Genomic DNA, 26,383 nt, shown 5'->3' on the forward strand with positions numbered 1-26,383 from the left:
AGCTAAATATGCTAGTAGATGTAGCTAAATATGCTAGTAGATGTAGCAAAATATGCTAGTAGTAGTAGCAAAATATGCTAGTAGATGTGGCTGAATATGCTAGTAGATGTAGCAAAATATGCTAGTAGTAGTAGCAAAATATGCTAGTAGTAGTAGCAAAATATGCTAGTAGATGTGGCTGAATATGCTAGTAGATGTAGCAAAATATGCTAGTAGTAGTAGCAAAATATGCTAGTAGATGTGGCTGAATATGCTAGTAGATGTAGTTAAATATGCTAGTAGATGTAGCTAAATATGCTAGTAGATGTAGCTAAATATGCTAGTAGATGTAGCTGAATATGCTAGTAGATGTAATCTGCTGCCACTTCTTCAGGTCGTCCTCCATCTCTCGTCCTCAGCAGGCAGTGGTATGATTATATTGTCCTGTTGGAGCTCTGACAGGTGGTGTTCCTACATGTTTAAATTAAATCCACAATGCTCAGAGAAACTACATTAGCTCGTACCGTTTGCTCATAAACATCCTGATGCTGCTCAATAATCCAGGTAGAAAAATCTAAAAAAGTTAAGTCTGGTCCTCCGGACATTCAAAAAACAAAACAAAGCACAAAAAAAAAAAGTAGAAACGTTTTGTCTTTCATCCGAAAGACTTCTTCAGTAGAAGACTGGACTGAAGAAGTCTTTCGGATGAAAGACGAAACGTTTCTCCTTTTTTTTTTTTGAATGCCCAGAGGAGCCGACTTAACGTTTTTAGTTTGCTCATAAACAAACGGCAGTTCTGGTCCGTGCTGGAAGTCGTGCCGATAATTCCCTCAAAGCAGCGTGGAGAGTAGGAATAAGGTGGACAGGCTCTGACTCGGTGTGCAGCACAAGATAAATGCCCTTTGGCTCAAATAAATACAGATAAACAGATTGTTTGATCAGCTCAGTGTGTGACTCACGGTGCCTGGAAGAGGTACACCCTCCAGTCAGCGGTGCGCAGGTAGAAGACGTTGGGTCTCTTGCTGTAGTCAGAAGCCTTCATCGCCAGAGAGTGATGGATGGAAACGGCGTTCTTCAGGTCTTCGTCTGAGAGCTGCTTGTCGGGCCGGTACTCCCCCTGAGACAGAGGTCAAAGAGAGAAACACTTACAGGTGTTGCCCAGCAGACAGGAGCCGAAACCGAAAGCAAACTGGAAAAAGACATCCTAACAGCTTCCAGCTCTGGTTTCATTTTGATGTGCAGAGAAACCGTTGGCCTCGTCAGAGGACGGACATTTAGTCGATGTTGTCCAGAAAGTTCCAGATTAATTTTGTTTTTCAGAATGGGGGTTGTAAAAACACAGATTAAGAATAATGCGAGGATCTTACTTTTTGCAGATAAAGAATTAGGCCTTTGAGGATGACGTAGAACGTCTTCCACCCTCTCTTCCCTCTTGGTGCTGCGAGGAAAACCACAACATTAAAATTAAATAAAAAAACACTTGATTGGTTTCCAAAAAAATAATACAGGGTACATTTATTCCAAAATATCTCACTGGAGGGACTTTAAAGGAACTCTCAAGGATGTACGGTAACTGGTGAAGCTAATTCAAGATGGCTGCCACAGCTAATCAACCTTAGCAAACACATAACCAGCTATAACTCAATCATTTCTACAGATATTGAGCTTAAATTTGGTGAGGTAGTAGCTGAGAGTCCTCCCAAAAACATACAGACTGAAGAAACCAAATATTCAATCATTATCGTCATGAAGTCTCCAGAATCCAAACTTATGAGCTCCGTACTTCTCTTTCCGTCTGAGTCAGCGTGGACCTTCCGGACCAGGAACCCGTTCTTGTAGAGCAGGGTCCCCGTGGGCTTCGTCCCCTCCGAGACCAGCCCCTCGCTGCTGCCCTCCCTCTTCATCGATCTGGAGGTATCAGAGTCACACAGACTGTCCCCGAGCTCCGAAAACGACTTCCGCAGCTCTTCCTCGTCACTATGGCGACAAAGGAGAGATGAAAAATAAAAACATGGATTCCCGTGGTGACGGACACTTACGTGTCACGTCTCATTAGCTACATGGACAAACACATTGTCACTGGTCCTGTCTGTTTGGACATGAGATCCTGCAGATTTCACACGAGTAATTTTATCGTGCGCCATCTCTGCTTCACTTCACATGGAGTACAAGACGCTCCGAGCTGAAAAACTCCGGATTTACAGGAAGTCGTTTTCAAGTTTTCAACTCTTCTGGTAATTCTGACAACATTCATCAATATAAAACACCCAAAACCTTAGTTGAATATATGAAGCACAAAAGCTTTAGTTTATCTTACAAACGCACGGTTGTCAGCTGTGAACATAAATGTGACTGTCAAAATAAAAGTTTCAGGAGTGAAACAGGAAGAACTCATAACAAAATAAAAATGTACATCAAAATAATTTGTCTTATTGTGGTCAACCAAATGGGACAGACTAACAGATGAGGTCAGGCAGGAATCCCCGTGATGTTTGCAGATGACATTGTGATCTGTGGTGAGAACAGGAAACAGGTGGAAGAGAACTTGGAGAGGTGGAGGTATGAACTTGAGAAGAGGAATGAAAGTCAGTCGTAGTAAGACAGAGTCCATGTGTGTGAATGAGAGGGAGGAGGTGGAACAGTGAGGCTACAAGGAGCAGAGGTCACAAAGGTGCAGGACTTCAAGGAACATGGGGTCCACTGTCCAGGAGCATGGGGAGTGTGGTGAAGAGGTGAAGAAGAGAGTCCAGGCAGGATGGAGTGATGGAGAAAAGTTTCAGGAGTGATTTGTGACAAAAGGGTGTCAGCAAAGGTCAAAGGAAAAGTTTACAAGACAGTGGTGAGAGCAGCGATGTTGTATGGTCTGGAGACGGAGACATGGACAAAAAGACAGGAGACAGAACTGGAAGTGGCAGAAATGAAGATGTTGAGGTTCTCCTGAGGAGAGACAAGGATGGAGAAGATCATCAGAGGTACAGCACAGGTTGAACAACTGGGAGATAAAGTTAGAGAGGACACACTGAGATGGTTTGGACATGTCCAGAGGAGGGACAGTGGTTTGGACATGTCCAGAGGAGGGACAGTGGTTTGGACATGTCCAGAGAAGGGACAGTGGGTATATTGATAGAAGGATGTTAGAAATGTAGCTGCCAGGAAAAAGACTAAGAGGAGACACATGGACGCAGTTAGAGAGGACATGGACGTAGTTGGAGTGAGGACAGAGATGGAGGAGGATGACTCGCTGTGGCGACCCCTGAAGAAGGGAGCAGCCAAAAGAAGAAGAAGAAAAAGTGATCAACCAAACTGATCTTTGACCCCAGTGTGTTGTGATGTACACGCTCTAAACCCATCGGCACAACAGTTCTTTTCCTGCAGACGCCAACAATAAACCAAGAAACTCCAAAATAATCTGCAACTGCCAAAAGTAGTCGATCTGGAGCACCTTTACCGTCACAACTCCACACTCTCTAGACCACTGGTTCTCAGCTGGTCCATCATTAATGACCAGCTGCGTCCAAAATGGAGGAAAACGTTCAACTTCTCACGTGTGTTAAGATGGTTCAGTCTGAAGCCGAGAACCTAAAGAGAACCTCACGTGACACAAAACAACTAGTTTCACGATTAAACAGACCAGCAAGTGGCGACGCTAAAGACGGAAATATGCACGTTTACCGTCCGTCCATCCAGAGAACAGGCCGACTCCGCACACAATGGGTCCCCGGCCAGGATTCGATCCCGCAGCCTTCTCACTGAGAGGCAACAGCTCTGCACCACCGTGTCACCATGTTTACTGTCCGTTTCCTGCGTTTTTATTTAAAACTCTTCCTCTTCACTTCAGTAACTTCAGCGTTTTTTCAGACTCGGTGCTTTGATGCACAAGAATGAAACACAAAAACTCACAACACTGACATCGTTTTAAAAAGACTCAAATATCAAACGCTTTAGCTGAATGCCAATCCACCGACTGTCTTAATAAAAACATTAATTTTCTTATTTAAGAATTAACCAGGAAGCTGAAAAACAATCAGAACATTGACTGTTTTCCCCTAAACCATTTTATTTCCCAAGTAAAGGCCCTCAGTCCTCTTCGGGGTCACCAGTTAGGAATCCCTGGTCCAGATCACCGGTTTTAATTTGGGGGGGCATGTACCCCCCTGGGGGAATGTGTAATTATTTTTAAAGCTCCTCAAACATAACAGCAACACATAAAAACTCAAAGTAGTTTTTTTTTATTAATTGTTTCAATAAAAACAAGACTACAAACTAAATTTCTAAAATCAAGTTTAAATTTCTAAATCTAACAAAATCAGATTCTTCCACATATTAAAAGGTTTTTGGTTAAAAATATTTCATGGTTTCAGTTCGAGAACAACTTTTTTAAATTTTCATAGAAACTGGAGCCCTTTGCCTTGATGTTCATTTACTCTGTAAAACATGCAAATGTCCCATAAGTGACTGATTTATTATACTTTACAGCTTCGTCAAACCAAATACCTCGTTAAAAAACGTTTCACAGAGGGCGCACCGAAAAAAGTTGGGAGACGTTGTGCTAAAAGACTAGAAGCTTAAAAACTAATCAGCAAAACCAAGTTTAAAGGGAGCACCTCTACTTCCGGATGAAACGGGATAGGATATAAATATAAAACACTCAAATCCTAACGTTTCCACAGCAGAGCTAATCCTAATCTTTTGTAAATACAGTCCACTGTTTGCATCTTTTTGTCTCGTTAGCTTTAACAACATGGAGTGCACCTTCTGGGCGAGGAAACAGAAACTCCACTCGTTACCTCACCAGGTGGCACCCATGCAAAAGTTCAGGCTGAAAATAGAAAATGGCTGGACGCCCCTCCTGAGAACACGCGATGAGTAACCAACAAGAACATAACAGCAGTTAACCCCGTGTAGGCCTCGCCGAGAGGAGGAGAGGCAGCGACGGAGCCAATAGGCATGTGGGCTGTTGCCTGGTAACTGCCGGCCTTTCCTCCATCCGACCGTCTCCACGCAGACACAAAGAGGAGAGAGGATGGAGAAGTGACAGCAGAGGAGAACGAGGCTTCTCCTCCTCAGATGGCAGAACGATCGAGAGCGAGCGATGAGCCGGAAGGACATTTAAAACGAAGAGCGAACCGATGACGAGAGGGAAGCAGAAATTAATAAAAACTATTCCAAACGTCTTCTACACATCCGGTTGTTTTCTTTCTGGGTCGCGGTGGAGCTGGGGTCTCACCTGGACAGGTTAGAAGACCAATTTAGAAAAGCAATTAATTTAAAAAAAAGAGGATAAAGAAAGAAAAAACTGGCAACATAAAGGAAGGGAAAAGCAGGTCAGATAAGGAAAGGGCAGTAGAAGAAAGGAATCATGTTTCAGTGTGGAGTAGAACCGCAGGCGCAGACAAAACTCAAAGACTCGAAGGTGAAATACAAAAAAACTTGTTTGCTTAAGAAAACAAACGCTGGCAGCAAAAACCCTCACAGGAATGATAAACTCGAGAAAACACGGGGGAACAAAGCATGAACAGCATAACGCCAGGACGGGGAACTAAAGACCAGGAAATGAATATAACAGGACACTAATGAGGGAGAAATGACAAACACCTGGGGAGACCATGAGGATCAGGTGAGAGTGGGAGGAGCAAGAGCTGACTAGAGGAGGGGGAAACCCCGAGGATGACGAGGTAAACACAAGAAACGCAAAAGACAGGAAACTACAACATAAACAGCACAGGAAAGGAAAGAAGACAGGGTAGCAAAGGAAGTATTTAAGGAACAAACAAAACAAGTAAACAACGGACATATAAATTTAAAATGTAACAAAAACTTAAAAAAAAACACCTAGACTTGAATGAAAAGAGATAAAGTAGAGGATGAGATTAAATAAACAAGGGATTCAAATAACATGAAAAGAGAAAAAGAAAAGTAAATTCAGAAACGTATACAGGTAGATTAAAAAATACAGGACAAACTAACAAAATAGCAGTAAAAAGAAAGCAAACCAATATAAGAACAAAAAAAAGAGCCAAATAGAAAGCAAAGAAAGACAAAAAAATGAAATTCACGTGCAGCCTGTAGATGATGGATAAAAACAAGCTGAGAGAGGTGCATGCTGGGTAATGTGCGTTGCATGGGTTGTCGGTGGAAACAGATTGGCCGCGTTTCACCTGCGACGCTGAGTCAGTGGACCAAATGGTGGAAGCTCTCAAAACACAGTGAAGTGAAAGAGGACAGTAAAACATCAAGAGACGCAGGATCTGATTCTGGTCCACTCAGTGGGCGGGTTCTCCTCAAAAGACACATTTACATATTTATCTTATTTTAATGTTAAGACTGTAAAAACAGTGTTTCTCTTAACAAATACTTTTGGTAACTTAGTCCTTAAAAACCGTTTTGAGCCTAGATATACATGTTGACAGAACTGATTTATTTTTAGACACAATTTTTTGTGGAAATATTTGACCACCCTTGACCCAAAGAGAGCAATCCACTCTTTTCCGAACGAGGACCATGGCCTCAGATTTGGGGGTACAGGTTCTCATCCCAGCTGCTTCACACTTGGTTGCAAACTGCTCCAGTGAGAGCTGAAGATCACGGCACGATGACGCCAACAGGACCACGTCATCTGCAAAGATGATGGGGGCAGCTGTGGCTGAGTGGTTGGAGCAGTCGTCCTCCAATGCGAGAGTTGGGGGTTCGAATCCACCAGCAGTCACATGTCGAAGCGTCCCTGGGCAAGACACTGAACCCCTAATAGCCTCTGATGTGTGTCCCATCAGTGCATGAATGTGATCTAAAGCTCTGATTAGTCTCTTTAGAATGAGTTGTTCAATTAGCTTTGTAGAGATCTAGTATAGAGCTGCATGAATGGGTTCTCCTGATGAACACAGACAAGACTGAGGTTTTGGTTTTTGGACCTGAGCACCTTAGGAATGAATATTTCAGTCTTTCTCCCTCCTTGGATGCATTAATCTGTCCTCCAGCTCTAATGTTAAAAATCTTGGTGTTATTTTTGATCAGGACACGTCTTTTATCCCCCACATTAAAAACGTTACTAGAACCTCCTTCTTCCACCTGCGTAATATCACTAACATTAGAAACATCTAAAGATGATGCAGAAAAACTGGTCCATGCATTTGTCACATCTAGACTGGACTATTGCAATGGTTTATTATCTGGGTGTCCAAATATTTCTTTAAAACGTCTTCAGTTGATCCAACATGCTGCTGCCAGAGTCTTAACTGTAACTATAGGATTTAGCAAAAAGGAAAGTCTTAAGCCTCGTTTTAAAACTGGATAATGTGTCAGCCTCACGGACAGAAACTGGAAGTTGGTCCACAAGAGAGGAGTCTGATAACTAAAAGATCTTCCTCCCATTCTGCTTTTAGAAACTCTAGGAACCACAAGTAAACCTGCAGCCTGAGAGTGAAGTGCTCTGTTAGGAAAATATGGAACAATAAGATCTGTAATATAAGATGGAGCTAGGTTGTTGAGAGCTTTGTAGGTTAGAAGTAAGATTTTGAATTCTATTCTGGATTTGACAGGGAGCCAATGGAGAGAAGCTAAAACTGGAGAGAGATGATCTCTCCCAGTAACTCCAGGTAGGGTCGGCTTGGGTTTCCTGCTGCTATAGGCTTAGACTGCTGGAGGACAAACTGACCACACTTTTCACTCTGCTACTGTCTTTACTTACTCTGCTCAACCTGTTTTGTATTTGTAATTATTTTTTCTATCCTTAACATGTTTTTTTGTCTTTCAGGTACACCTGGACCTATACCTGGACCTGGACCTATACCTGGACCTGGACCTATATCTGGACCTACCATTCTGTGTTCGTCTGTCTCTCCTTCCTGTCCTCTCAACCAGCCGGTCAAAGCAGATGGCCGCTTGTCCTGAGCTGGTTCTGCTGGAGGTTTCTTCCTTTTAAAAGGGAGTTTTTTCTTTCCACTGTCTCCACTGTGCTTGCTCAGGATGGGGGACTGCAACGAAGCCAAGATTCAACTTGTCTGATGGATTCCTTAGATACAGAACTTTACTAACTGGCTTTTATGTGAATGTTCCTGTAAAGTGCCCTGAGACAACTTTGTTGTGATTTGGCGCTTTATAAATAAACTGAATTTAATTGAACTGAACTGAACCCATGTTGCTCATTCAGGCTGAGCCCAACCAGGCGCCTTGGGTAGAGACCCGGTCACCAGGCGCTTGCTGATGAGCCTCTCCCGTAGGCCTGGCTCCAGGGTGGGGCCCCAGTAACCCACATCCAAACAAGGAACATCGAGCTCCTTGTTTTGTTTTGACCAAACAAGTGTTTTTGAATCGTTCTTTGTCTGGTCTACCACCTAGGACCAGTCTGCCTTGGGAGACCCTACCAGGGACCCAACAGCATAGCTCCAAGGATCATTCAGGTGCACACACTCCTCCACCACAAAAAGGAGGTGTTTCAAGGATGCTTCTATTGCTTCTTCGCAATAGATCTAATATTGCTGAAAAGCCTGTTAATTTCCTGATAATCAGTGACGTATTTGTTAGGAAAATACTTTTTTTGGATTGAGCAGTGAAGTTGAGTTTGTGGGTTGTGTTGATTAAAAACTTGACATATTTTCTTTGGTAAACAAATTTTCCAGTTAATGATTGTTGTTTGGTGTCATTTATTAGATTAGAATAATAAAGTCTGAAAAAACAACACATTTTGGCAATATAACGATTCAAAAATTTAACAAACAAGATTCTCTGGAGCATGTGGAAGAACCATACACAGCCACAACAGTATCAAATTTACTGTCAAGAAGCATTGTTGCAACAACAAAATAATCAACCAAACACAAATGTCCTTACATTTTCTGCTATGTTAACAGTAATTATTTACATTCAAGTGTTATATTTACATACAATGAAGGAGAAAAAGTCTTGCAACGAACCTAAACTTAATATTTTGATACTCAGCAAACATATTTATTAGGGGTGCACCGATTTTGTTTTTTGGCCGATACCGATTTTGTTTTATAAGCGACACTGTCAGAGGTTATAAGGTCACAATGCACCTTCAACTTTCCAATATTATTTAACTGAAAAAACACACCCTTGCAATATCCTAGAAACAATCCAAACTTGTGTTAACTGGCCACGAGGTCGTGCTCTGAAATATAAATGAAGTTCAGACAATTGTTGTTAAAGCAAAAAAAAAAATAATAATCGGTAAATTCGGTTTCTCATGCAAGTATTGGCCAATTTCTGATTTCCCAAAATTAAGGAAATCAGGGTGTGCACCCCTAATATTTATCATCTCTACAGAGAGGTAAGAAGCAGATCTAATGGTTTGGTCTTTGTTCATTTGTCTGTTAGAAAAAATATCTCATGAACCTCTGAACAGAATTTAATGAATTGGCTGTTTAATTATATTTAATGGGCTGAGATGACGTTTTTAAAACCCAGAACTGTCCAGGTGATAACTCGGCTGCCTGTGTGGGGTGGCGTCGGTTCAGGAGGAGGTCCTGTGGTCTCTAGACAGATTATGTCCAGACTACCAAACGTAGGTGGATCAAAGGGGTTAGACCTTCTCTGGAGATGGCCTAAGGGATTTTTTTAATACACAATGAGGCCATCAGTCCTATATTTGACCTTTAATTAGGTTCAAGTTCAAGATTCAAGGTTCTTTATTTGTCATTCACACGACATGTGGCACATGTGGTGGAACAAAACTGTGTACACAGGGTCCCAGTTACATCCAACAAAAGAATTAAAACGTAAAAGAAAAACAGCGATAAGATCTAAGATATGAACTAAGAAAAACGTTAACTAAAAACACACTAATAGCATAAAAACAACACGCCAAACAGCAGCACGAACATGAGTCTGTGTGAGCAGATGAGTACGAATGAACACGTCAACATGAAACAGATCAGCAGCAACATGAAACAGATCAGCAGCAACATGAAACAGATCAGCAGCAACATGATGTGGTTTTTCACAGTGATTATTCTGGTTAGAGATTCATGAGTCTAACAGCCTCAGGGTAGAAGCTGTTCCTCAGTCTAGTGGTTCTACACTTAATGCTCCTTAACCTCCTTCCTGAGGGGAGTGGGGCAAAAAGTGTGTGCTGGATGAGTGTGGTCCTTCATGATGCAGGTGGCCCAAATTCTATTAGAGAAATAATTCAAAGTAAAACCCCAATCCCAAAGACTTTACTGCCCAGATTTATCTGCTATTTTCATCTCCTGTCTGCCCAGGAACCAACCTCTATCTGCAGCTGGACCTGTTGCGTCTCTGTTTCAGAGCTGCCTCTCCCTCTGCCCTCCACCCCCGCTCCTGAACGTGGTAGCAAGTGTGCGCTGCATACGCCGAGTGTGAGGAAACAAACATGTGGGTGCACGGCTGACAGCGGCCGTGTGTGCGCCGTTTTTCTGCGTGGGTGTGAAAGAACATCCATCGTTCGGAGTTGGAGCACAAAATCAAAACATATCTGCACGATGCACCCGCCTGTGACGAGAACCGACTTCACGTACAGTTTGTGTTCGTCTAATCAGAGCGAACCGTTCGTTTTGGCATCACACCTCCATCACAAGTCGTGGTGTTTAAGCCTCGAGCTGGAAGTTCATCAATGCTGAGACAACTTATAAATAGAACTGAACGGTGCCGTGATCACAAACAGAGATCAATGAACGCAGCAAGGAAAGAAAGCAGCTGATGTGGAGTTTAATCTGTCGCCAAGAGTCAGTCAATAAATGTAACAAAAAAAACTACAGGTTTCTGGGTGATGAAAAATGTGTTCAAGTGTAACGGTGGAGAAGTGGCGACACAAGGAGCGTTTACAAGCCTGGTTCTGGAAAAGTTGGGATGTTGTATAAAATGTAAATAAAAACTGAATGCAGTGATTTGGAAATTCCATAATTCATTCATGATGGAACATAATAAACAATTCAAAGGTTGAAACTAAGAAACTGTTCCATGTGAAGGAAAAAAAAACTGGTAATTTTAAATTTGATGGCAACAACACACGTTGCTCACTGTGACACAATCCCCTTTTTTTTAACCACAGTCTGTGAACTTCCAGGACCTGTTGGAGGTCCTGAGGAGACCAGTTGTTGGAGGTCCTGAGGAGACCAGTTGTTGGAGGTCCTGAGGAGAATTCAAGCTGCTCAACTGTCCGGGGCCTTCTTTGATAGATTTTTATTTTATTTTATGATGCATCAAATGTTTTCAGTTAGTGAGAGGTCTGGACTGTAGGCAGGTCAGCTCAGCACCTGGACTCCTCTGTGAAGCCATGCTGCTGTTATAGATGCAGGTTGTGGTTTAGTGTCTTGCTGAAATAAGCAAGGCCTTCCCAGAAAATGACATCATCTGGATGGGATACGGGTTCTAAACCTTGTATAAACTTTACTGCAATAATGGGGCCTTTCCAGATGTGTAATGCACCTCCATACCATCAGCGAGACAGGCTTTTAAATTGTGTGCTGATAACAGGCCGGATGGGCCCTCTCATCTTTATGATGAGGACGTGGTCTCCACAGTTTCGTAAAAGACTTTCGTATTTTGATTTGTCAGACCACTGAACATTTTACTGTATTAAAACGTTTAAATATTATATGTATTTGCTCAGTCGGGATTAATATCTTTTTGTTAAACAAGTAAGTTTGCCTTTGTTTTAATGTGCACTACTTTTAGACAGTTTTCTCAGGCTGGTGAACCTCTGCCCATCTTTACTTCTGGTATTCAACCGCTCTGTAATACTTTTTATACCGACTTGACTTGTTGATATTTAACCTAATTTCTTCCAAAATGCTCCCCCAGATGTTTCTTATTCATACCACTTGCTTTTAGAGCCTTTAGTGTCGACTGATTTAAAGATGCGTTGTTGCCAATAAATTCAAAATGACCAAATCTTTTGACTAAAGTATTGTGTAATTCCTTAGCTTCAACATGTGACATGTTTATGAGGTTTGCAAATCATTGCATTCTGTTTACATTTACATTTTACACAATGTGTTATCGTTCTCAATTCCAGCTGAACGTAAAAACAAGAACAACGAAGGAACACGCTGCTGCGTCTCTTTATCTGTGGATTCTCCTTTTCCTGACAGCGTTGTACAGGTGACATCATTTTCTGTCTCCCTGAGGTCTTTTACGCCGTTTCAGGGTTTAAACAGCCGTCTACGTGTCAGCAGAGATGTTTGAACTCGAGCTGCTCCTCTGACCACTTTTACTCAGCCGTTTTGGGAACGCTGCTGCCGAAGCTATTTTTGGAAAATTAGTGGGAGGCTATGGTCGCACCTTTGTACAGGATGCAGGTGGGGAGCCATTTGAAGTGGGGATACTCACACTCCCTCCGTTTTGTCTTTTGGAAAAGGTTTTCTCCAACAAACGCACGTATTCAATGTGTGTATTTGCAGCTCATTTGTTTGTAATAATGTGTGTTTGCAGCTGAGAGAACACGGAGAGGCAAGAGCAATGCGGTAGCTAAGGAGTCGTAACCATAGTGCCGTCGCTATGGCAACAAAGCTCGGAAAGCTAGTGACTTAATTGGCATCTCCGAGGTGCTCTGAAGCTGTGATCCAGAATAGCAACCCGTGACACACTAATGTATCCTTCAAACGCCACACAGCAAACATGTCATTATTAGCATGCGAGCAAGTTATTCGGTTCGTTGTTTCCTCTGAGGGAGCGCTCGGGGCAAACCACGAAATCTGAACAGCAACAGAAGAAAAAGCCATGGAAAGTACACGTAACCCTTGAGATTACTTACAGGGTCCACTGCAGCTTCTGGTTCTTGATCGAGTTGTAGAGCGCCTGCAGGGGGAAGCAAGAAAAGCACGGAACTGATCAGGACACGTGTTGGCAGATTTCTTTTCATTTTCAGAGAGTGACGAGCGCTAAACGAGACGGCTTCATTCAACTGACTGCGCTCGCATGTTTTTCTGGAGACTCAAACTGCCTTTTGCCTCGGCCGGACTCGTTTGTGCCGCCGTGCCGTCCATCAATCATCTAATCGGCCTGGTGCTGTCAACACAACAGTAATAAGGCCATTTTACAGCGAGCACATGGCCCGTCAGGACGGAGACGAGACGATCCATCAAGCTATTCATTATTTAGATTAGCAGCAATCCCCACAGAGCCAAATCTAGTTTAAGATCCAAAATCACATTAGAAACCTCAGGAGAACAGACTTTACCCCTGAGGTCACCGCTGTCCAGAGAGAACGATGTTGTTTGAAAGCTGCTTTGCTTTGAGGAACCTTCGAGGTTACTCTTTGAAAAGTGTTTTATAAATACAGCTAGACTGAGGTCTAAATGAAAAGGTTGGTGGTTTGATTCCTGGTTCTGCATTTTAAGAATCCTGGACTTTGTGTCTTCTCGTTGTGTTGGGAACTGAAGCCAGCAGGGCCCGGGTGACAGGGTCTGTTCACCAACGGTGCGGGGCTTTAAGCATGCAATTAGTACCTTTTTATTCATTTAGGTGTAATCGAGGGAACGCTGAGTCAGTTATTTCTGCACATTTTATTAAAACTTTACTTCTGCAGACTGTGCTTTTGTTAGCCATTCATATATCAAAATGTTCGGCTCATTTGGGAGATGGGTGCTATGACTTTTGGTTTTTGCAACTTTTATATTTTTTCACAATATTTAACTTATTCACAAGTTTTTTTTCCCGTAGAAACGCAACCTTCAATTCCTTTGGAATCAATGTTCTCTTCAAAATGTGCTCAAACCACTTGATTTTTGTCTTTTAATCCCACTTTTATCTTTTAGTTAACCTTTTGCTACGTTTACATTGTACACTTTTATCACGTTATACTTCTAGCTACTGTTCTGCTGCTTTTAACTCTTAGTTACTATTCTGCTACTTTAGCAGTTAGCGAACACTTTTTGTTACTTTGTTAGTTTTAGGTTCTAGTAAGTATTTTTCTACTTTTAGCGTGTAGCTAGTTTTTTTGCTACCTTAAGCTTTTAGGTAGTTTTTCACATATTTTAGCTTCTAGCTTGAGTTTTGGTTATTTTAGTTTTGTCTAGCTTTTTTGTTAACTTTAGCTCATAGCTACCATTTAGCTGCTTTTAATTTCTGGAAAGTCTTTTGTTCCTTTTTGTTTCTAGCTATCCTTTTGCTACTTTCAGCTTTTAGCTAGTCCTTTTGCAGATTTTAGTATCTAGTGAGAATTTTGGTACTTTGAGGTTTTTGACTAGTCTTTTGTTAACTTGAGCTTCTAGCTACCATTTTGCTTCTTTTAGTTTCTAGCTACCAATTTGCTATATAGAGATTTTAGCTAGCTCTGACGTTTTGTTACTTATTGCTTTTCTTGTTTGCTTCTCGGCTGTGAATGGTTTTATGTTACTCCCCGCTGTGTGAAAGGTGCTTAATAAATAAAGTTTGATTGGTTTATTTTAGCTTTTAGCTAGCGTTTGGTTAACTTAACAGAACTCACTCTGCATGTTTACAGAAAATTTACACGTTCTATTTTTGGTTTGGGTCTCAGTCCAACTCCTGCTTCAACCAGCTGTAATATTTTGAGTTGTTGTTCCTGTTTTATGACGTTAATTCAAAATAATGAGCGAAGGAGAAACACAGCTGAGAGAAAATGAGAAGTTTTAACGAGGGAGGTCTTTAACTTTCTCTGGATGTGTGGAGTCAGGACCGTTAGCCACTTCTCCTTCAACAGCCCCCCTGTGACATCAGCCGGTGTCAGCTAAATGTAACATGAGAAATCTGCTTCACAGCCAATCTGCTGCAGAAAAATGAAGGGGACGGACAGCAGGAAGCCATCAGGGTGTAGTGTTCAAGATGGAGGCAGCTGACGGACAGATGTGACAGCTGAAGTGATGAAGAGGACCCTTAGAGGCATTTCATCACCGCCTCCTTCACCTCTGAATTCCCTGAAGTCCAACAACCGTTCACACTCATTACTCACAGTTAGGACAGAAACTTAAGCTGCTTTAACCATAAAAAATCTGTGGCTACTGTTGTCACGTTTAATCAAATAAAACTGGATTTAAACCGGAGTTTGACTCGGCGCCTAATCAGGTTCACCTCCAGCATTTTTCTCCCGTTTGAAAGGAGGCCCAATCAGAAACTCCTCCAGAGTGTAATGAATATTAATGTTGATCCAGCGGAGATCATTACCATCTTAGTTCTTTTTCATCCTCTTTACTGTAAAACTTCAGCGCTTCAGTTTATAACTGGATGCTCGCATGAATTTTAAAATCCAAATGTGACTGAAATACCGATTATCCTACCGGGACGGCAGAACTAGAGAGAACAAACTGCTTCTGTAGCCCAAATGATGTCAGCATCAAATATTGATGGTAAATTTGTTACTGTGAGCATCTTAAGATCCACCTTTTAAAGTTCAAGATAAACTGAGGCAACAAATTAAAACTTACCTTTAATCTTGCTATAAAAAGATTATTTTTGGGGTAATTAAACTGTGGCGCAGTCAAAGTTTTAGTATTTCATAGCAGTGCTCAAAGGAAAACAGGCTGATGTTCCTCGTCTCTGAGGGGCTTGAAGAGTGAATGTTTGTAGTTTTCAAGATGAGTGTTTTTCTGAACTGGAATTGAACAGAAGATGAAAGTAAACCTAAGTGTTTTTGATGCGAGATATTAAAGTTGGGAGGAGATATACTGAAGAACAGAGGTAGTTTTTATTTTTATTTTTTGTTTGACTAAGTCTGTGCAGTGATGGATCCTGGAAAATGGAGAGCAATTTAATCCACCACCAGGTGCAATGGAGGAGTCAGGGGGTGGCCAATGGTGGCCTTGGCCCCCATAGATTAACCTTCGGCCACCCCATTAATTTAAGGAAACTGTACTTTTAAGCAATATAAAAACTAGAAATCATAGTATACTCAAATGATAGGGGTAGTTATGCAAATATATAGTGGTGGCCATCTTGGATTTTGACCTGGCAACCTAATTTTCAAGATGAACCTTTCTTACAACTAGGCCTGTCACGATAACAAACTTTGCTGGGCGATTCGTTGTCTCAGAAATTATTGCGATAAACGATAATATTGTTTGAAATTTTACAATAATTAATAATTACTGTCAAATTAAAAAAAAAAACTTGTTCATTTGTTTTGAATGTTGTACCTGTTTTCGACCACCGGATGACTGTTTGAACTGAAGGATGGATAGTGAGGGAGTGAGCTGCGTGTCTCTAAGAAAAATGGGAGGGAGGCCCGTTGACGTGTCATGAGCTGTCTCTCTTCGGTTCTCAAAATGGCGTACGCTCGGTGTGGTTTGAGCTCTTTAGCATTTTTCACACAAAGCTTTTAATAAAAAAATCAGTAAACAAGTTCTCAGCTTCTTTTTGCAGAGAAAAACAACTTTTTGCACAAAGACACGAGTTCCAACTGTGAATTTTGGAGCTTCGACAAGACGGAGGTTTTTTCCCGAGGTCAGCCTGTTAGCTTAGCTCGTAGCTTAGCTTCTCAACTTAGCTGCATTTAATGATCCAAAAACGTGATTTTGGACGGTTAAAACAGATTTTAAAGAGAAAAGAGAAAGGGAGGGGTTGAGTCTTTCGTCATCCAGTGTCTTCAGTAGAAAGAGATAAAGAAACGATAAAGACAATAAAAGAAAATGAGGTCGATAATTTTAATTTATCATGCGACTGATTTGTTTATTGTGACAGGCCTACTTACGACTAGATGTAGCCACACACCAAAATGGAAGTCACATACATTTCAAGTTGTCCAACTCACTCCTGGTAATATTTCCTATTCCCACTCCGTCCCGCTAAAGTACCAGATAAGGTACAAAAACAGGCCAGTAATAAGAACGCTTAAATCCACAATTATGTAAGTTTATCTTTATAACGCTGAACATCATTACTCTGACATTTAGTGATAATTTACCCGACACGCTATTACTGTCGTCCTATTTATAAAAGAGTTTTCTTACCAAACACGTCAGAAGTTTACATTTTCATTCACCTCCAGTCAAGTGGAGGGGAAATTTCCCCAAAAGAAGGCGGGCGCTTCGCCCAGAGAGTGACGTATACAGATCTAAGTGTTTGTTTACATTGCGTGCGTACCTGCGTTTCAGAACTACATATCATTTTTATCAAACTACTGGATTAAACTCTTTCAAACTGCTCTATTCATTACAGTTCAGGGCAACATTTTTATGTTTGATTCTTACTTTGCAACAATTGTTTGTGATCATTCAACAGAACAAAACATCTGAGCTATCCCTTTAACGCATTACTGTTTCTTTCACGAGGAAGATTCTTCCATGCCAGCACATCTCTAATGTGCACGAAACAAGCGCAGAAACTGTGTCGCAGCTGAGTTTGTTTGTTGAATTATTCTTTAAGAACTATCGTTAATTCTGGACACGCGAACACGTGTTTATGTAAACGCTCCGAGTCGTAACAGCTGAGAGATTCAGGGTTAGTCGGTCAGGAGACGACGTCACCGAGTGGCAACAAATAAAGAGTCGTCGTGGTAGTTTCCCTCATGATGTATTAAAGATGTGATGAAGCTAAAACAAAAAGTACATTTACAACTGATTCACTTATAAAGATGGTCGCAACAGCAAAGCAATCTTAGCAAAAATAAAAAAGTCAGTTTTATAGATACTGAACTACAATTTGAAGTAGTCGAGAGTGATCCCCAATTTTATATTCTGAACCGTAACTGATTGTGCGAGATTTGTTTTTAAAACTTTGCTAACTTCTTCAATTAGCTGTTTGTTTGCGAAATATCTCAAAACCACTGAACAGATTTTAGAGCTACATTCAGAAAGTAATAATTATAAATCTACAGCGGATTCACATTTGGAGTCAACTCAAGATGGCCGCTACAACCAGCGTGCGCTAGAAAAGACAAAAATGGCGACAACTCAGTCAATTATATGGATATCGAGTGGTTATCTGGTGTGGTAGTAGCTGAGAGTCATCAGCATCACATTTTTAAAGAGTAACTGCTTAAAACTTTGGCATGAACTGTTGGGGTTAACCTTGTTTGTCTGTCAGCAAAATATCTCATGAACCACTGCATGTATTTTAAAGTGCCTGTGACATGCATGTCCTACAGCTACAAGTGGAAGAAAACAACTTAATATTTAAGAATTGGCATAATACACATGATTTAAATATTTTGTTGCATATATTTTTAACGGTGCAGCCGAAGTGAAGCAGGATGTGACATCAAAGGGGAACTTCCTGTTTTTTGTTTATCGAAACAATATGATTTTTCTCTGCTAAACGCTCAGATTCTTCTCTACCGTCTGTGATGTCATTGTAGCAATGCTCTGTTTACATGCAGGAGTTCCCCTTTGACATCACTTCCTGTTACTGCACATGAGAATATCTCATCAGCTGTTCGTCTCGGAGTTTGAATTATTGCACGAATAATGTTACGTTTCCAAAAAATTTATTTATATTTATTACAAAAATTTGATGTCACGGGCACTTTAACAAAACTTTGAGAAAGCTGTACGTCTACCACCGATTAACTTTAAGAGTCACACCAGTTCAAGATGGCCGCCACTAGGCCTGTCACGATAACAAATTTTGCTGGGCGATTAATTGTCTCAGAAATTATTGTGATAAACGATAATATAGTTTGAAATTTGACAATAATTATTATTGTCAAATTTAAGAAGAAATGTCAGTAAATATTTGTGTGTGGTACCTTTTTTGACCACTAGATGGCAGTATGAGACTGTTTGAACCAAAGGATGGATAGTGAGGGAGCGAGCAGCGTGTCTCTTTAAGAAAAATGTTAGGGAGGCCCCTTGACATGACATGGGCTGTATCTCGTTTCTGTTCTTCGGTTCTCAAAATGGCGGATGCTCGGTGTGGTTTGAGCTCTTTAGCATTTTTCACACAAAGCTTTAAATAAAAAAGCTTCTTTTTGCAAATGGTAAATGGTAAATGGAGCTTACTTCTATAGCGCCTTCCAGCCCCCTATGAGGGGCCCCAAGGCGCTTTACAGTACCAGCCATCCACCCATTCACACGCACATTCATACACCGGTGGCGGTAGGCTGCCATGCAAGGCGCCATCCAGTCCCACCGGGAGCAACTCGGGGTTAAGTGTCTTGCCCAGGGACACAACGGCACATGGTGTGGGAAGTCGGGATTCGAACCTCCAACCTTCCGATCAGAGGTCGGCTGCCACTACCACTGCACCACGGCCGCCCCAAAGAGAAAAACAACTTTTTTACACGAAGGCACGGGTTTCAACCGTGAATTTTGGAGCTTTGACAAGACGGAGCTTTTTTACAGAGGTCGGCCTGTTAGCTTAGCTCGTAGCTTAGCTGCTTTTAATGATCCCAAAACGCGATTTTGGATCGTTAAAACAGATTTTAAAGTGAAAAGAGAAAGTGAGGGGTCAGTGAAGAACCGGAGTTGAGTCTTTTGTCCTCCAGTGTCTTCAGTAAAAAGAGAGAGACACGAAGAAACGATAAAGACGATAAATGAAAATGAGGTCGATAATTTTCATTTATCATGCGATTAACTGATTTATTGTTTATCGTGACAGGCCTAGCCACCACAGCTAGTTGGGTTTAGCAAACACAAAAATGGAGGTTAATCAGTGAATTTTATGGATATTAAGATCAAATCTGATGTGGTGGTAGCCGTGCATCATCCTCAACACGTATTCCAAGTGCTAACAGATTGTGCACATTTTGTCACCTTTAAGGCTATAGCTTTGTAATTTCTCAACATGAGGTGATGTTAGTGTAAGCCTGGGCATGAAAGGTGGTGGGTGATATGCATCCAACAACCAACATGATATAATAAAAAGTTTGTCGTTCCTTGAAGGAATTTTTTTATTAAACCTTCATTTAACTGGATAAAAACCCATTAAGGTCAAGACCTCTTTCACAAGGGTGACCTGTGACTGTTATACTGTATGTCTTATATATATATATATAAATATATATATTTATATATATATATATATTTCTGAAGTCTTATTCTAATCTTGTTACTTGATTTATTTTTTATGACGTGTGCTGCTGCTTGTTCTTGGCCAGGTCATTCTTGTGAAAGAGGTCTTGATCTCAATGGGTTTTTATCTGGTTAAATGAAGGTTTAATTAAAAAAATTCCTTCAAGGAACGACAAACTTTTTATTATATCATGTTGTCTGTTGGCATAATCAGCTGACAGCCTCTGTTTTTCAAAGACAAATAATATTAGCGGATGGTTTTAAAATGGGGAGACTTCTCTGTACCTTCCTCCTCTTCCTGGCCTGTGGGTGGTTCTGCCCGTCCTGAGCTTTGCCCAGCAGGTCCGGAAACACGAGTGGTTTGAGCGAGCGTGAGCGCGGGGTTCTGGGATAGCGGAACGGGTCCATCATCCGGAAGTCCCGCCCGTAGCGTACAGTGCAAAGGGAGCGTGAGCGGAGGCGCCCAGCCGAGTGCAGGCTGTTGACGCCGATCATGTTCAGGGAGCAGTGACTACACAGCTGATCCCAAAGATCACCGATGATTGAGTCTTTATGGGTTCGGCTTTAAAAAAACAACAAAAAAGAGCTGGATGGTTGCAGGGAGCCGCTGGTGATCAGTGAAGGCTGAGACGCATCATCAAGCTGCTGCCTGAGCGACCAGCGGGGAAGAAACCTCAAGTGTCGTCTCTGGATGCCAGCGCTCACCAGGCAGCACACCTGCCGCTGAATTATTGATCACGCAGACATGTTTTATACATCCTCCGGGTGGGCCAGAGCCGGCCCCTGCAGCCGAGAATCACTCTCAACTTTTTAGTTTCTTCTCTGCTGAAGAGAAAAGAGATAAATCCGCCTCTTTACGTGCTCTCGACAGGAAGCAGCACGCTGAATCCACTCCTGGAGGACGCTCTCGCAGATGGCAGAGGTGTGAACGGACAGCCAGCGTGAAACAGATGGGTGTGAAATGTGGAAATGGAGAGAGAAACGACACACGAGGTTGTGCAACAGAGCCTTTTTATGCTTATATAAATGTAAAAACAGTAAAAAAAAAAAAAAGATGGAGATACAGAGAGGGGGTAGGAGGGATGGATGGACAGCCTTGGACTTCAGAGCAGTGGTCGTGGGTCCGTCACAAAAAATATAAACAAGAAAAAAAAAACCTGAGAGGATCCTGTTGCTCCCACGGTAAAATGGATCCCTTCAGTTTGACAGTTGTGTCCGGTTATCTGCCTCACTTCATCCTCATCTCTCTCCACGAGTAGAGATCCGCTGACATCTTTTCATCCTCTCCGCCTTTCTTTTCTCCTCACACACACACACACACACACACACACACTCCCTCCGCTCCGGTTTTATCTCATCTCACAGTCGGCGGCGGGTGTGGGTGTTTGAGGCAAAAACGCTCATCTCCGCCTCGTCTTTGTTCGTTGATTCCTTGCTTTATTGTGGTCTTTATGTTAATCCAATTCTTCTTTTCTCTCTGCCATCGCTGCTGCTGCTGAGGAGGAGGAGGAGGAGGTGCAGGAGGAGGAGGAAAAGAGGTAAGGAGAGCTGGCTCCCTGAGTCGCAGAGAGAAAAGAAGCTCTCCTCTCTGCCTCCCTCTCTCTGGCCTCATCAATGCTCCCTCCCCGTTTCAGTCATCAGCAGCGAATCACAGCTTCCCAACTGCCTCCGCTCTGCTCACACAGGCGGAATTACACCGGCACATACCGAAGCTCTTGTTTAAATATACTTGCAGTGGAAATTAGTATGCAGCTGTGGTGAAGAGAGGTGGGAGAGACTGACAAGGTGAGGGCAGCAGGAAATATGGAGGGACGGCTAAATAAATCAAAATAATAATAACAATTCAAAAAAAGGTGTTAAGAGTGTCCCAGATAAGTGACCTGTGAATTTAACACACACACAAAAAATGTCTGTGACGATCAGACAAAAAGAAGAGTAGCAATTAGAGCTCTGCAGTTCTGGTTGGACTTTAATAAATTTTTAAATAAAAACGTGCGCTCAGCGTCACGCTAACATCAGTGGTGGGATGTAACAAGTACAAGTACTTTGTTACTGCACTTATGTGCATTTTTCATGTATCTGTGCTTTACTTAAGTAGAGTTAAACGTGGGTACTTTCTACTTTTACTCCACTACATTTTACATTAAGTATCTGTACTTTCTACTACGCTACATTTCTATAATGTGTTGTGTTACATGTTACATTCATGTTGTGTTTTATTGGTTCGTTAGTTAGAAAGTAATTAATGGTGAGAGGAGCGTTGGTCCATTGAATCGCTGCAAAGTGGGCAGGTAACGTTAGACCCGCCTTCAAGAAGAGCTGGACCAATGACCTATATTCTAGTTATACATCATTGAGCTGGGTGCACCCACAGCACCACTAACACCCAAACTGGATTCCACTGCGGAGAGTCAGCCAGAAGATACGCACCACCCATGGGCTTATTGAAAGATTATTGAAAGATTATTGAAAGACTATTGAAAGACTGTTCAGTACAGCAGGACAGATTCTCTCCCAGAAGAGCCAGACTGGACTCAAAAAACTTTGAGAACCAACTTCTTCTGAACTTGAACAAGAAATTCTTGCAGCAACATTAAAATGTGTCAGTTCATGATGTTAGGAGACGAGAGATGTCTCGACACTCAGGTCCAAGTTTTAAAAATGGAGTCAGGAAGTTAAAATATTGTTCACCCATTACAAGGTTGAATAGACATATTTTAACTAGCTGATGACAAACTGGAGTTGAAATGATCAGATATTCCTTTGTCGTGTCTAACGCTCCTTTTATCAGACAACTTTTACTTAAATGTGTTTACTGCAGTTTTAAATGACACATTGGTTTTACTTTGAGTTAAATAAAAACTTTCACAGGTATAATCATTCCTCTTTCTTATTTTGATTAATTACATTTAACTCATGTCATCCCTGAAATTCTGACACAGAATCACAAGTCCAGGTGTGAACGGTGTCACAGAGTAAACACAATAAAAACATATTATCTGCAGCATTGTTCATTAAAACGACACTATTAATGTATTACAGAAAATATACATACGGTGGGAATGCTTAATGGTTTTGTAGACCATTGCATTAGGTGATACATTCAGCAAGTACTTACTTTTAATACTTGAAGTATTTTTAAAAGCAAGTACTTTTTTACTTTTACTTAAGTACAGTGTTTACTTTCTCCACCTCTGGCTAAAAGCTACACAGTCACTCAGAATCAAAATATCAGCCACTCAAAGTCAAGCTAGCAACTTCTCGGGGTTGCGCTAACGGCTAGGCTACTCCGTGTCAAACTAACAGCTAATCAACTATTCAAAGGCAAGCAATAGATCAATCACATTCAAGCTAACAACTCTTCAGGCCCTTGGAGTCGAGCTAACTTCTCAGAGCGGAGAAGGGTCCATAGAAGAGCCAAGTTCTGCTATTTAAACAACTAAACTCAAACCTGAGCAGTCCGATAAAAACACATCATAGTTATTTTTACTCGTTAATTCTGTGCAGATGTTTGAGTTTTCATTACATTCAGAATCAAAATGCTCTTTTTGCCAGCTGGTTGCTGATCAACTAACTTTACTGAGAGCTGCACCGTGTTTCACACCGATGTTGTCTTGGCTTCAGTAACTCCTCAGGTGTCTGAAGTTGTTTTGGGTCATTGACTTTATTAGAGTGGCGCACCAACCTTAAAAAGTTATGATAAAAGTCAGTCTTGTTTTTTTGTTCTTGTTACTGAAATCTTTAATTTCCTGACAAGAAAAAATAAATTTGTGTGAATGAGAGCAATTTTACAGGGAATTAGATAAGAACGAATAGGAAGTTGAAGTGATGTAGGGACCGCTTTGCTGTAGCTTCACTACTAATTAATTATTCTTAAAGCTAGTTCAAGCACAAAGAATATTAATTATTTAAATACAACGGATTCTTTCTTTTTCGAGTTAAATTAATGCCATGTGACCGAGATAACTGTGAGGATTGTTTAATCAGTGACATGAGACGTCATTTTATCTTTGACCCATCAGAATAAATGCGGTCATTTATTTAACAGAATCAAAATTTAACATCAAAACACATTGATTTGCTGATCTGTTTCTGATTAATAAAATCTTGGCACGCTTTACTAACAAGACAACAGAACATTACTGTAGGCTGATTCACCTCTGAAGGCATCTAGATTACTGGCGAATAAAAGTTTAAGGGGAGGAATAGAGAAGTTTAAAAGGAAGATGGATGAAGGAAGATGGATGTTTGTTGACCAGAATTAGCACGCTTCTTTCAACACCAGCTCAAACCCCCGGTCCACTTAGTGCGTGACAACTCGTGACGTCTCTTTACCTTTGCAGATGGATGGATCAGCTCCGGCCTAGATGTCCCTATGCACGCTACCTTTACAGCGTCTCCGGTTAAAGCGGCTGGGCATCGTCAGAAGTCGTGTGGTTTACTCCGTTCAACAGAACAAGCTTCCTTCGAAATTGTAGGGCGTTACGCCCGGGTGAGTTCACAGCGAGGCGCTGTGACTCTGCTGGGATGGACGGACCCTCGTCTCACGGTCAAATCCATCAGCTATTGATTAAATCTGAAAGTTCCTTAGGAACTCTCAGGAAGACTCCATAGTCCCAAGAAAGACTCAGGAAAACTGCGGAAAGACCGCCAGAAGACTGAAAGAAGACTGCAAAAGACTGAGGAAGTGTTGACTTTTTAAAGAGTACTCACTTCCTGTCACTTGGTACTTCCTGATTGGTTGAAACCACCAGCAGGGGCGGTGTTTCAGTGATGTCAGAGGGTTATTAAAAGTCAAGAGGGGATGCAGGAATGTTTAGGAACGGTTAGTAAAGACAGAGAAATGTTTTGAAGAAGTGAGAAACTTTGCAGGTGTTAGCTTCTTATTTACTGTCTGCTAGGTTTAAAAACAAGACACTTCATTCTAATAACTTGTTTTCTGACTGTCTCTGACTTTCGACCGACATCACTACTCCTCATTCAGACAGAAGATCAAAATGCATAATTACTTTGTAAATAGACATTTAACTTGATTTCTAATTCTAATGAGGTCTAAAAATCATTAATACTGTTTCACAGTTTATTTAAAATGAGTGGTTCACTTCAACATTTAGAAATGGTATGAACTAAACACACTTTGATTATCAAGATATTCTAAAATAGTAATGACTGAAAAATGTCATCTATCAACATTTAAAACATTATGTTTGTTTTATTGCTGATAAAAGTAAAAAATGACGATGAGCAAGTTCATTCCAGGACTGGGGTCTAGTCGGTTTTGAGCCATAATGTGGCTACTTTGTTTTATTTACATCTAAAGATCTTAATCCTTTACTTTGTGTCTAATACTGTTTGTTAAACTTTAAATGTTTCATAAAAAGCCTGCTTTGCGCTGTGATCGTTTCTGCTGGTACGTTCAGAAGGAACAAACAGAAAAAGACAACTGGTCCCTGGAGGAAAGTCTTTTGTCGTCAGGGTTTTGTTTTGGCAGGTGTGAGCGGCGTCTCTGTGGCATCTGGGACACTCCAAGAAGGAAAACGGAGAAACCATCAGCGAGCTGAAGCCGGCTCGTCTTTATGTCGCAAAGCAACCGGAATACAGAGAAAGGCCTGTCGCTGAAAAAAGGCAAAAGCTTTAGCTATAAAAGTCCTTCACCCTGAAATACTCCAGACCTGTTCGCATCGTAGTCAATAAGTATTTATTCATATTTATTTGTTTAAATGACTTCTAAACATAATTTCCTTAAAATATCAGATCAAAGAAACCTGGCAGAGGAAATTTAAAAGATCTGTTCACCAAAAGCAAGCTAAAAAATGATATTAATTTAAGCATTTAGGATATTTTTGTGTCCCTGTGATGGACTTGCGACCTGTCCAGGGTGTCCCCCGCCCCTCGCACAGTGATTGCTGGACACGGGCACCAGCGACCCCCGTGACCCAAAATGGAACAAACGGGTAAAGATAATGGATGGATGGATGGATGGATATTTTTGTTGCCTTATTCTCCATCAGTTCCCCCTTCAGCTGCAGCGCTGCCAACATGTCTTACATCAGATCTAAATCTCTGTCTTTATAGAGTCTGGACAGCTCAGGGGACGTGAGAGGAACTCTGCTGACCGAAGCAGCTGTTTCCTCTTCACATCTTTCTCCTCTTCAACACCAGATTTCTATTTTTAGAGACAAACGGTGTAAGAGTTGCACCGATCAATGCCTCCTTTGCTGCAGTCTTTTCCTCCCCCGGGCAGAAGTTGTTGGGAAAAATAAATTTAGTTTGTGTCCAAGGGTAGAAAGCAGCCTTACTTCTGCAGAGCGGTTACAGATTTTTCTTTACACACAGCTGCACTGTTTTATTTACAGTTCATCTCTCAGCAGTGAAATGTAGACGCACCACAGACCTGACCCTGGGGAACCTCAAAAACCTGACCCAGGTTACATGTTCAAAACCTCAGCACAGGATTTTTATTCTGAACAAGACCGCAGAACTCTGACAGGAAAACTAGCTTTTATTTCACATTTTACACTGGA

The 26,383-nt window shown here is 41.4% G+C and overlaps 1 protein-coding gene across 1 annotated transcript in view; it reads right to left on the reverse strand.

The window, feature by feature from the left end:
- LOC119423563 (PH and SEC7 domain-containing protein 1) overlaps positions 1-26,383 on the reverse strand; it is a 58,032-nt gene that overhangs the window by 7,057 nt on the left and 24,592 nt on the right. The window contains exons 8-11 of the mRNA XM_037690961.1: positions 12,710-12,753; positions 1,763-1,956; positions 1,347-1,417; positions 939-1,096 (exon numbers count right to left, since the gene is read on the reverse strand). Of these exons, the coding sequence (XP_037546889.1) occupies positions 939-1,096; positions 1,347-1,417; positions 1,763-1,956; positions 12,710-12,753 (467 nt within the window). The remainder of the gene's footprint in view (positions 1-938; positions 1,097-1,346; positions 1,418-1,762; positions 1,957-12,709; positions 12,754-26,383) is intronic.

Source organism: Nematolebias whitei, chromosome 17 (assembly GCF_014905685.2).
Source record: "Nematolebias whitei isolate Nwh7 chromosome 17, NemWhi1, whole genome shotgun sequence".
Classification (NCBI taxonomy): domain Eukaryota; kingdom Metazoa; phylum Chordata; class Actinopteri; order Cyprinodontiformes; family Rivulidae; genus Nematolebias; species Nematolebias whitei.